This window comes from Chrysochloris asiatica, unplaced genomic scaffold, assembly GCF_000296735.1.
Source record: "Chrysochloris asiatica unplaced genomic scaffold, ChrAsi1.0 scaffold00047, whole genome shotgun sequence".
NCBI lineage: Eukaryota > Metazoa > Chordata > Mammalia > Afrosoricida > Chrysochloridae > Chrysochloris > Chrysochloris asiatica.
This window is the reverse complement of record NW_006408565.1, coordinates 16,981,827-16,994,190: the sequence shown is the minus strand read 5'-3', so window position 1 is coordinate 16,994,190 and position 12,364 is coordinate 16,981,827. Positions and strand designations below refer to the sequence as shown.

The 12,364-nt window shown below is 48.1% G+C and overlaps 1 protein-coding gene across 1 annotated transcript in view; it reads right to left on the bottom strand.

Moving 5' to 3' along the window:
* The window catches only part of WNT4 (wingless-type MMTV integration site family, member 4), a 36,836-nt gene that overhangs the window by 13,087 nt on the left and 11,385 nt on the right, over nucleotides 1–12,364 (bottom strand). The window contains exon 2 of the mRNA XM_006862334.1: nucleotides 7,647–7,882. Within this exon, the coding sequence (XP_006862396.1) occupies nucleotides 7,647–7,794 (148 nt within the window). The 5' untranslated portion in view covers nucleotides 7,795–7,882. The remainder of the gene's footprint in view (nucleotides 1–7,646; nucleotides 7,883–12,364) is intronic.

Below are 12,364 nucleotides of genomic sequence, written 5' to 3'. Positions count from 1 at the left end.
CTTTCAGCAATCAAGTTTGTATCATCTGCATATTGCAGGTTGTTAATGAGTTTTCCTCCAATCCTGATACCACATTCTTCTTCATATAATCCATCTTTTCAGATTATTTGCTCAGCATACAGATTGAATAAGTATGGTAAAAGAATACAACCCTGGAACATACCTTTCCTGATTTTAAACCCTTCAGTGTCCCATTGTTCTGTTAGACAGACTGCCTCTTGGTCTATGTACAGTTTCCTCATGAGAACAGTTAAGTGTTCTGGAATATCCATTCTTCCCAATGTTGTCCATAACTTGTCATGATTCACACAATCAAAAGCCTTTGCATAGTCAGTAAAGCACAGGTAACATCTTATTGGTATTCTCTGCTTTTAGCCATGATCCATCAGACTTCAGCAGTAGTATTTCTTTCATTCCACATCCTCGTCTTAATCTGGCTTGAACCTCTGGTGGTTTCCTGTCAATGTACTGTTGCAGCCATTTGTGAATCATTTTTAGCAAACTTTTACTTGCATGTGATATAATGATATTGTCTGATGATATCCACATTCCATTGGGTCACCTCTTTTTGGAATGAGCACAAATATGGATCTCTTCCAATCAGCTGGTCAAGTAGCTATTGGCCAAATTTTTTTCATGAGGTACTGTATGATAAAAACTAATGATATAGAAGAAAGAAGTCCTTCACTGAAGGCACAGGTGAAAAACAAGGGTACAGGAATTGATGAAGACCAATTAAAATAGATGAGGCACTATGCCAAGAAATTTGGAAGACAAGTTATGCCAAGAAATTTGGAAGACAATTACCTTATTAACCGATTGTAAAAAATCCATATTCATGACCATTCCAAAGAAAGGTGACCCAAGAGAATGTGGAAATCATCGAACAACATAATGAATATCATGTGCAAGTAACATTTTGCTGAAGATAATTAAAAAATGGTTGCAGAAGTACATCAACAGGGAGCTGCCAGAAATTCAATCTGGATTCAGAGGAGGAAGTGGAACAAGGGCTCTCATTGCTGATGACTAATGGATTCTTGGCTGAAAGCAGAAAATACCAGAAAGATGCTTACTTGTATACTGAGTCTGCAGAGGCATTCGACCGTGTGGATCATAAAGAACTATGAATTAACATTGCAAATGGGTATTTCAGAATACTTAATTGTGCTCATGAGGAACTTGTACAGAGATCCACAGAACAAGGGATAGATATTGAATGCTTTAAAAACTATAATGGTGTGCTCCAGGGTTGAATCATTTCACCAGATTTATGCAGTCTGTATGTTGAGCAAAGAATCCGAGAAATTGGATTATATGAAGATGAATGTGGCATCAAGATTGGAGGAAGACTCATTAACATCCTGAAATATGTGGAAGACACAACCTTGCTGGAAGTGAAGGGGACTTGAAATATTTACTGATGAAGCTCAAAGGCCACAGCTTTCAGTATGCATTGCATCTCAATGTAAAGAAAACAAAAATCCTCACAATGTACCAATACACAGCATTGTATCATGATAAACAGATAAAAGCTTGAACTGTCAAAGATTTCATTTTGCTTATATCTACAATCAACATTCATGAAAGCACCAGTCAAGAAATCAAATGAAGTATTTATTGTATTCTGAAAATCTGTAGCACAAGACCTACTTGAAGTGTTAAAGAGCAAATATATCAGTATGAGGACTAAGGTGCACTTGACTTAAGCCATGATATTTTCAATCATATACATGTGAGGAGTCCTGATGTGGCACTGTGGGTTAATGTGCTGGACTGCAAGGTTGCTTTGAACTGCAAGGTCGGGGGTTCAAGCTCACCAGATGCCCTATACAGGGTTGCTATGAGTCAGTACTGACTTGACGGCACTTAACAACATATAATATACATATAATACATATAAGAAAACAACATATAATAATAACAACATATGCATGTGAAAGTTGGACAATGGATAAGGAAGATCATAGAAGAATTGATGTATTTGAATTGTGGTGTTGGCAAAGAATACCGAAAATACCATGGAACAAACACATCCATCTTGGAAGAAGTACAGCCAGAATGCTCCTTTGAAGCAACAACACTTGTCTCTTGTACTTCAGACATGTTACCAGGAAAGACCAGTCCCTGGAGAAGGACATCATGCTTGGTAAAGTGGAGGGTCAGTGAAAAAGAGGACCATCAACAAGATGAATTGGCACAGTGGCAGCAGCAATGGGCTCACAGTTGTGAAGATGGTGAAGGACTGGGCAGTGTTTCGTTCTGTTGTACGTGGGGTCACTATGAGTCAAAATGGACTCAATGGCACCTAACAACAACGTTGTGACTGTTGTTGGGAGGCTAATTCCCTTTTATTCATTTGCTAATATATCAAATGATTAAGAGGGCATTAGACACTTGTTATGTGCCATCGAGTCGGTTCCGACCCATAGCGACCCTGTATAGGGTTTCCGAGGGTGTAAATCTTTACAGGAGTAGAAAGCCTCATCTTTCTCCCGCAGTGCAGCTGGTAGTTTCGAACCGCTGACCTTAAGGTTCGCAGCCCGATTCGTAACCACTACGCTACCAGAGCTCCTTAGAAGGCCATTAAGGTTGACCTCCTGTTAACCATTGATCTTTCTGCACTTCTTCCAACATGGATCTATTGGTTCTTTTGGCAGTTCATGGCAATTTCAATATTCTCCTGCAACACCATAACTCAAATGTGTCAATTTTTCTACAACTTTGCTCTTCAACACTTTAAAAAGGTCTTGTGCAGCAGATTTGCCTAATGCAATACGTTGTTTGATTTCTTGACTTCAATCTTTTCTCCGTTGATAAGAATGTTGTTTATTGGTCCAGTGGTGAGGAATTTTGTTTTGATTTCCTCAGGGCAGCATCCTTGCTTGCTTGCTTACTTCCTCACTAAACATTTGCTGATCACACACTGTGAGCAGGAAACCTGGTGTGGCATTGTAGCATAAGTACTGAACTAGTTACTATGAGGTTGGTGATTCAAACCTACCAGCTGCTCCTTGTAAACCCCATAGAGTTGTTACGAGTCATAACTGACTGAAAGTCACTTAACATTAATGCTCTAAGTGCAGCCCCATGCACTAGGGGCACTGAGGCGAATACTCAAGAAGATCCCAGGCCAGGGGTATCTCTGTCCTGCTTTTACCCCAGCAGGCTTCTTGTGTGTGACTTATCTGGTGGCAACAAAGAGTGTTCTCACCCTCATTGGGTCTGACCTGATGACAAGTTGATGACAAAGGTGAGAACACAGGTTTTAGAGGGTGGTAACCCAGAACTGGAAAGCATTTACTTCTGCAGTCTAGCTGGTGTTATTTTAGAAAGGTGTCATAAGATGGTGTCAGGCGCATGGGGAGTGGAAAGGTTGAGCTCCACAGATCCAGACAGGCTGGGCTTCAGGTCCTCCCTTTATGGCCTCAGAGCCCGAGGCTGACAGAGCATGTTGCTGTTGTTTGTGCTTTCAAGTCAGTTCAGACTCTTAGTGACTCTGTATAAGGTTTCCAAGGAGTAGCTGGTGAGTAAGCCATTCAGTGCTTATCCCACAGTGCCACACCCAGATCCAAGGGGGCATGTTGTTGTTGTTGTTAAGTGCCGTCGAGTCGATTCCGACCCATAGCGACCCTATATAGGGTTTCCAAGGAGCAGTTGGTGAGCTTGAACCACTGACTTTGCAGTTCAAATGACTTTGCAGTCTGGCGCATTAGCCCACAGCACCACACATGGGCTCATTGAATTTCCTCTCTAGAGTAGGGACTTGATCAAAGTCACAGAGCAAGACATGAGAGAGGTAGAAGGAGGCCTGCTGTTAATTACAGATGGGGAAGCAAGAGGTGGTTTTCCCACTTCTCCCGCCCTGTTTGGGTAGCCCACTCTGACACCCCAGCATAACCTGCTCCCTGTGACTTTGAACTTTTGTCCAGTCCTCTTTATGCCACCCTCAAACCCTCAAACCCTCTGTACCCATTCAGCAGCTATCTGTTGCTGACTTCCTATGTGCAGGTCAAGGCACTGGAGCCAAGCAGTGACTGTTGTTGTTGTGAAGTGCCATCGAGTCGGTTCCAACCCATAGCGACCCTGTATAGGGTTTTCAAGGAGCAGCTGGTGAGCTTGAACCGCCAACCTTGCAGTTCAAATGGCTTTGCAGTCTGGTGCATTAACCCACACCGCCACACCAGGCCAAGCAGCGACTGTTGTTGTTGTTGTCAGGTGCCTAGCACACATAAAAGCCATCCCTCATCTGCTCCGAGTACCTGCTCAGTCAAGTACTTACCTTCCCCTTCCTCCGTTGCCCCAGACTCCATCACTACTAGGGTTCTGATAGATTTTCAGTGTAGAGTACAGTTTGGCCGCCTACGACACAGAGTCCTCATCATTCACCGTTACGTCACCACCTGTTTTGGACCCATGGGCCGTAGCTTCATTGTAGGGACTCAGGGAGTGTAGAACCTGGTGGTCGAGACCTTGGGATGCTGCCAGTCTTGGAGCCGGCCCCGGGAGACTCTCATTTGCAGCATTTCCAGATTGTGACTAGAATCCTAGGAGGCTGGTCCTGCCATTGTCCCCCTTTTACAGGGAGGAGGTCAGTGAGACTTAAGAGAGGGGACAGAAATTGCCCAAGATCTAGCCAGGAGGTGGCAGGTGCAGGTTGTGGACATGTGACCACCCTCTGCTCATTGAAGCCTCCTTTCTCAGTGTACCACGGGAGCCACAGGAGGATCTGGTGTCAGACAGCACATAGTAGATCTTTGACAAACAGGCGCTCTGAGGAATGCTTGAGTGTCTTATGTGGTTAAGCGCTCATCTGCTAATTGAAAGGTTTGCTGTTTGAGTTCACCCAGAGGCATCCTGGGAAAAAGACCAGGAAGTCATAGGCATTGGATGGAGTATAGTTCTACTCTGACACACGTGGGGTCACTATGAGTTGGAGTCGACTAGAGGATAACTATAATTGGTTGTTTTTCTCTTTTCTAACTATAGCCAGGGTCCTGTTAGCTCTGCACTCTTCCACAGCCTGAGGCCATGACCCCAGGCAGGCAGCTTATGTATGTGGGCTTCAGCCAAACTTCCTAGCCCCTAAAGCTAGGTGGGGTGTGAGAGTGCTGAGGGGTCGAAGCCACCTATGAGGAGGACCGCACGGTTATTACTGATGGCTCCTCTCAGATCAAGGAGCTTCATGACAACCTTCTGAGGCTCTGAGGAGTGAAGTCACCGGCCCGAGCTCGTTCTTCCTCATCAACCCCTGAACTTTCTGAGGCCAGTGCTTTGCCCTCAGGCCTCAGGAGTTTTCCTCTTGTCTTTCCCTTTTCCTTTTGTTCAGTGGAAAATAGAGAATTTTCCAAAAGGAATTTTACCAAGAGAGAAAATACAAGAATGGGAACATCAGGGGAAAGGGGAGATTCAGACTCCTCCAAACACAACTGGTATCTGCCTGGTGTGTTTGGCCTGGTGCCAGCTCTGAGGGGACTGGATGCTTATCCAAGCCACTAGGTAGGATTCTCAATGTCTCCAGTTCTTGCAAGACCAGGTGTGAGCACTCCCTCCTTGTCTCCTGCCCCTACAGGTAACTCAGGCACTTCTCTACTGGGTCTTGAGAAGGGTCAGTGGATTCAGGCCAGCACTGACCCACACAGCCCCTCTGTGTCCCTTCAAGTTCTTGTCCTGACCTGCTTTCTGTCATTAGATGACATCCACTAACTGTCCTCCATGCCAACCCCTGCCTGGTGCTGGGGGGGAAAGAGCCCAAGGTTTAGTGATGGGGAAAGGGGGAGACAGGCATTCCTGGTCAGTATAAGAGATGTAATGATAAAACAGTGTGCACACATATGGCTTAGAAAAAAACATGTGAATGTATGTAAATACATAGAGATCAAGGGATAAGGCAAATGTGTTAAAAATGCAAACCATTATTGAACCTGGATAAAAAGTACAGAGATTCCTTGCAGTATTTTTGCCACTTTGCTGTATGTTTCCCAAAACTTTGTATATTGTATCGAAACAAAAATTGATTTTTTAAAAAAAGAAAAGACAAGACTAGCTGTGGGAACCTCCGTGAAGGAACTTGTAGGACCTGCGAAAGCTTTGTGGAGGGGGTACTGCTGGGCTGGTCAGAGAAGGGGTGTGAGCACTTGGGGTAGAGGACGTAGCATGGACTAAGCCACGAAGGGGAGAAAGGGCCTGGCCTATGAAGAAATCCTGCTGACTTATCCACCAATCCTTCCCAAACACTCACTGAACACCCACTGTGTGTGAGGGGACTGTCCCGAGCTCAGGCTGTAACTTGAGGCTGGATTCTGGACTTAGCGGATAGTCATGGGTCCACAGTGGTGGGTACCATCACCTTGAAGAGCCTTCCCTTCACCACCAGGCTGTTCACCTCTTCCAGAACAGCGATGGTCAGCAATGCCAAGCATGATCATGCCTTTTTGGCTCCTGCCAGCTTCCAGGAGAATGGCTTCCAAATTTCTATCATAGTTGGTTTCCAACAACATCCACAGGGTTTGCCACAGCCTAGCAGCTGAAGCCATCCAGGACCACAGGTGCCAAGACAAAGGTTGGCCTAGACAACCTCTTCCTGTTGCCTGAGCAAGTCAGAGGACCCTGTCGACTGTTGGTGTCTCTGAAGTGTCAGTTTCATGCTTAGAAAGTAGAAGAAGTGGCAGCTGGTTTGGAGCACTCTCTTATGAGCATGCAGCCTTCCGGTTTCATGGAATGTTTTCTAGGCCCTGGCCCACCTTCCTTTGGCTTAATGCCTTCTCATCTTTCTGATCTTAGTTGGGAGCCCCTCCTCTGAAGAGCCTCTGCTGATCACCCCAACTGAGGAGACGAAGGATCCACTTTTGTGCTTCCCCAGGCTCTTATACCCTTCCATTACAGCACTTCCCTTTTGTAGGTAAGAGCACAGACAATGAGGCTAGGTTGTTTAGCTCAAGTCCTGGTTCTGCTTCTTCCTAGCTCTGTGACCTTGGGCAAGTTACTTAATCACTATGTGCCTCAATTTCTTCATTGCAGTAGGCTAGGTGAGTTAATACTATTAAAACAGTGTTTGATCCATAGGTAGTACTACAGATGTGCAAGCTTCTACTCCTACTGGATCGATGGCATTTGTTTTCCCATCTGTCTCCCCCACTGAGCTGTGACCCCGAGAGGGTGAGAGCTGGCTTCTGGTGATGCCTGTGTCTCAGGGCTGGGTTCAGTAGAACTACTCAATATGGTTTGTCAGATGTTCAAATGAACGAGATGGGCTGGGCTTCCTGAGGCACAATGCTAAGGTAGAAACAGCAATGGACTGGGGGTCCGGAGATCTCCTCCTAGTTGGAATCCTGAGTTTGCTATGAACTCTTTGAGGAATTGTGGGCAATTAAGTCCTTTCCCTGTCTGAGTCTCCGTGATTTTCTCTCTAAATGAAGCTCACACTGAACATACGTCTTTCGGTAGAGTGCTGCCCAAGTAAAAGCCCTCAGCCCCCAAGCCCAGCTCCTGCCTGGGTCCTTCTACCCCAGGCTCCAACGAACACATTCTTTTTACGTTTCACTGTCATCGTATTCCTCACTCATTGAAGCGGTGGTTTCCTTGGGTGGACCACACCTCCAGCACCACGGCCACCCCCGGGGACCCCATGCCTGGTCTTCCCTCACCTTGCGTCACCACCTTGCCGAAAACTGGCAGGGAGTCGAGTGTGGAGCAGTTCCAGCGCCGGTTCCGAAACTGGTACTGGCACTCCTCAATTGCGAGCTGGGCGCCGCGGCGCACGGAGTCCATCACCTCCAGGTTCCGCTTGCACATCTGCACCTGCCTCTGGATCAGGCCCTTGAGCTTCTCACACGTTTCCTCCTCCGAGATGCTCCCCACGGATGACAGCTTGGCCAGGTACCTGGTAGAAAGCGGTGGGAGGTGGGGCTCCTACACATAGGCGCGCCAGGGCCCTGCCCCCTCCTCTTTCCATTCCTAGATGAGGCCTAAGTCCCAGCTCTGGTGTCTGGAAATGACGGATTCCAGCGATTGGTCGTGACTGCCTACTTTTTTTGGGATCAAGTTGTCTTCCAAAGAAGGCCTGATATGCAGGCAGTCACAGCAGGCAGCAGTGTCCCAGCCAAAGGTTCCCTCCCAGTCCTGTGTCCATCCTTCTACCCCATGGACCCCACCAACCCATGGGCTCTGACACTTCCTGTGAGCCTGGAGCCCCTGTCTGCCCAGGGTGTGTGTCTTTCCCCACTTCTGACAGGGACCCTGGCGACAGGGACCCTAACCACAAAAGCAATAGCAGCCTGGTAGTAGGAGCAGAGACCCTGCCATCTTCCACAGTCAGTCCACTTTCTGGCCAAGACCCCCACTGCTACCCATTTCCCAGAACTGCCAGATGCAGGCCAATGCCATTGCAGCAGCCCTTGGGGTGGGATATTGATGCAGAGAGTGGACAGGACATGGGTGTGTGTCGGGGGTTTTCAAAAACAAGGTTTACCATGCTATTCCCTTTGCTCCTGAGCTTAATGGTCTTAAAGTAGACCCAACGGTGCTTGTCCCATCTCATGGGTTAATTGGTCACATTCTAAATGATAATTCACATGAAGGCACTGTGTGGTCAGGCATGCTTCAATTTCAGGGGTGGACAGGCATGCACACACTGTTTATTGAACACCTACTGTGCACCACAGAGTCCTGGTGTGGCACTGTAGGATAAGCAGTGGACTGTTAACCATAAGGTCAATGGTTCAAACCCACCAGCTGCTCCTTGGAAACCCTATACAGGGTTACTATGAATTGAAATGGACTTGACTTAACAACAACAATGTACCACATACTATGGCCTGTTGTACCTTTACTACAAATCTATAAGGAAATAATTATTCTGTTCACTTTATGGATTTCAAAATAAAGGCTAAGAGAGTAACTTGTGCAAGGGGACACAGATAGCAACGGAACTGCAACCCTTGTAGCCCTTGAGCCTTCCTCCTGCTCGTCCTCCTTCATAGTGGGTAGAATTGCCTAGGAAAGCCTGCCTTTGTGGTGATGTACACTGAGATCTGGGCCAGGAGCTAAGGGGACCTGGATCAACACTGCAAAAATGCTCACTAGGATGGGAGCAGAGCTGGGAAAGGCTCTATGAAGGATGAACAGCCCCATGTCAAGGGAAGGGGGGGGCCTGTATTTACTGAGCACTTTCTAAGTACAAGCTACTTTTTAGAGAGGTGACATGCCTGGCTCCTGATTACCCAGCTTGTAAGGGCAGACCTTCATTGAGCCCAGGTTCAGATGGTCCCTTAGTTTGTATATCCTTCTTCCCCTGCATCCCTGGGCAGGTCAACTGCACATGGAAAATACAGAGACTAAAGGGGGTGGCAGCCTGGTGGCACTGCATTGGGCAAATCTGCTGCACAAGCCCTCTTTAAAATGTTCAAGAGCAAAGATGTCAGTTTGAGGACTAAAGACGAAGGTGTGGTGTTTTCAGTAGCCTCACATGCATGTGAAAGTTGGACAATGAATAATAAGGAAGACCATAAAAGAATTGATGCATCTGAGTTATGGTGTTGGAGAAGAATATTAAAAGTACCATGGACTGCTAGAAGAATTAGCAAATAGGAGTTGGAAGAAGTACAACCAGGATGCTCTTTAGAGGCCAGGATGGCCAGACTTCATCTCTCATACTTTGGACATGTTGTCAGGAGGGAGCAGTCCCTGGAGAAGGACATCATGATAGGTAAAGTGGAGGGTCAGTGAAAAAAAGGAAGACACCTGAAGAGATGGACTGGCATAGTGGCAGCAGCAATGGGTTCAAGTACAACGGTTGTGAGGATGGCACAGGCTTGGGCAGTGTTTTGTTCTGTTGTACATAAGGTCTCTATGGCTCAGAACCGACTCTACAGCACCTAACAACAAAAACAACAGCTTGGAGGTGGGAGGAGAGAGCTCGCCACCTTCCTCGTATGTCCAGTGGGGAGATATGTTTGAGCATCACTCGTCCATGCTTCTGGGGAGAAAGCAAAGTATAAAGAATGACAGACTTAGGGAATGTTCACTGGCAGGAGTCTGGTCCAAACCCCTCCTTTTTATAGGTGAGCATTCTGAGACCCAGAGAGGGAATAGGACCTTCCCATACTCCTGGGAGGAAGTGGAGGCCCCTGCTCGCCCTTCAGCTTCAGTTGCCCAGGCCAGCAAACTGGGGCCTTCTGGGGGTAAGAGGTGAGGCTACTGCAGCATGTGGTAACTTTCTTGTCCTAGGCAAGACCGTGGTGGAGGTAGGGCTGAGGGCTGGGTTTGAGTCCTCGTTGTGTGCTACAGGTCTGTGTGGTCCCTGGCAGGTCACGGCGTTCTGGGACCATCTCATCTGTGGCACAGGGAAGGTAGCACTGGTCCTGCCTATGCCAAGGGGCTATTGTCAGAAGCCAGAGGGGTCTTGTGGGTGAAAGACAGATATATGTGGGACCTGAGACCACATTTATTTGCTGAACGAATGAAGCAAGGAATGACAGATGACTGAATGGAAAATGTACATATTGCTGTTGTTAAATGCTGTTGAGTTGGTTCCAGCTCATAATGACCCTGTTTCCAAGGAGCGGCTGGTGAGCTTGAACCGCCAACCTTGTGGTTCAAACTGACATTGCTGTCCAGCACATTAACCCACAGTGCCATACCAGGACTCCGGAAAAGTACATAGCATTATTAAAATAGGAGAAATTTTTATGATCATGGTAATAAGAACAGCTAAACTTCATGGAGCTTAGCTAGGTCCAGGCTAGGCACTTGACTTACATTATTGTTTAATCCTTTCAGCAAGTCTTTTTGTACAGGAGGAAACTGAGGCACAGGCAGGTCAAGGACTTGGCCTTGTGTGCAAGGTCACATAACTGCTAAGGGATGGAGCTAGGATTTGAACCTGGTGGTCAAACTCACCAGCTGCTCCTTGGAAACCCTATGTAGGGTCGCTATGCGTCAGAAGTTATTCGACAGCACTTGACAATCACAACATGCCCAGGCTTTGGATTGAGACAGTATCTTACACAGCTCAAGGACGAGAATTAAGAGCTAGGATGGCTCACCCTGAGGACTCAGGCCAGGGCCAGTACCCCTGGAGGTATGTAGGATTCTATTTGTCAGGCATGTGGGTGGGTTGTGGGTTGGAACTTTACCATGCGGGGGTTTATTGAAAACACAGGTGCCTGGACCCCACACCAGGCAAGACCTGGGGGCACCTAGTTTTTAGCATCCTTCCAGGTGCAGTGGCCTGAGGGGGACACCAGTCTTCCCCCCCCCAGTAGGAGAGCTGTTGTGAGAAATGAGCACATCTGGCCCTCAGGGGGCACACTGGAGGCATACTCTCCCTTTCCTAGAAGTATGGACTAGTTTCTCCCAAGCCCCTCATTCCTCATCTCCTGGGCCTGTCCATGGGTGCAGAGACTGTCCTGCTGGGGCCTGGGAATAGACGGGGGATGTGTGTGTGTGTGTGTGGGCCTGGCCCGGCTCCTCAGCCCTGCCTGGGCTAGCTGTTGGAAGGGGTCTTCTAAAGAGCCAGTCCCACCTGCTGTTCTTGGCCTGCAGGGGGCGCCAAGAGCCCAGCTACTGGCCATGGGCCAGATCCCTGTTTGGGAGGTCAGGGGTGTAGGTGAGTGAGGGGACAGGAGGTGCACCTGAAGCTGCATCCTATTCTGCTCTGATCCAGACTTGGCCTTTCGTTGAGGGGGCCCTATTCCCTCTGTGATCTGGGGGTACAGAGCTGGTCTGTCCTTATCTCAGCCTCTGTTCCTTCTTTATCCAGCCGAGGTCGGGATGTGCTGAACCCTGGCCTCTGCTGACAGGGGTGATGGCAGGGCTGTTTCTGGAAGGGGAGCAGGCTGTGTGGCCTTAGGTAAGTCCCTGTTCCACTCAGGGTCTCATATTCCCCAAGGGTACAGTGGTGGAGTGAGTCTGTTCAGCCTTGGCCTTTCTCTCTATCTGAGTTGACAGTTCTCCTCCCAAACTGAGAGATGGAGACCCTGTCATTGAGTGACAAGTGAACTGCCCACCCCCTCTGCTCTTGGCTCAGAACCCCACAAGAGGAGCCAGGTTGCAATGACAGTAGCAGGGATTTAGGGTAGAGCACTGGGCTCCCATGGCCGTGAGTCACTGGGACAGCTTTCAGGAAGAAGCTGAGAGCCTCTTCCGCTGAGGAGCCTCCCTGCCCCCATGCCTGGCACCAATGCCCACCCCCCAGCCCTGGCCTTCATCTGGCACAACAGCTGTCCCCATCTAGACCACAGGAGGTACAGCCCCACCCCCAGCCTGCTCTCCCCCATCCCAGGCTCTTGCCAGTGGAGGACTGGGCACTGCAGCTGGGAATGGAGGGTAGAGAATGGTAGGACCCCAGGCATCACAGACTCTC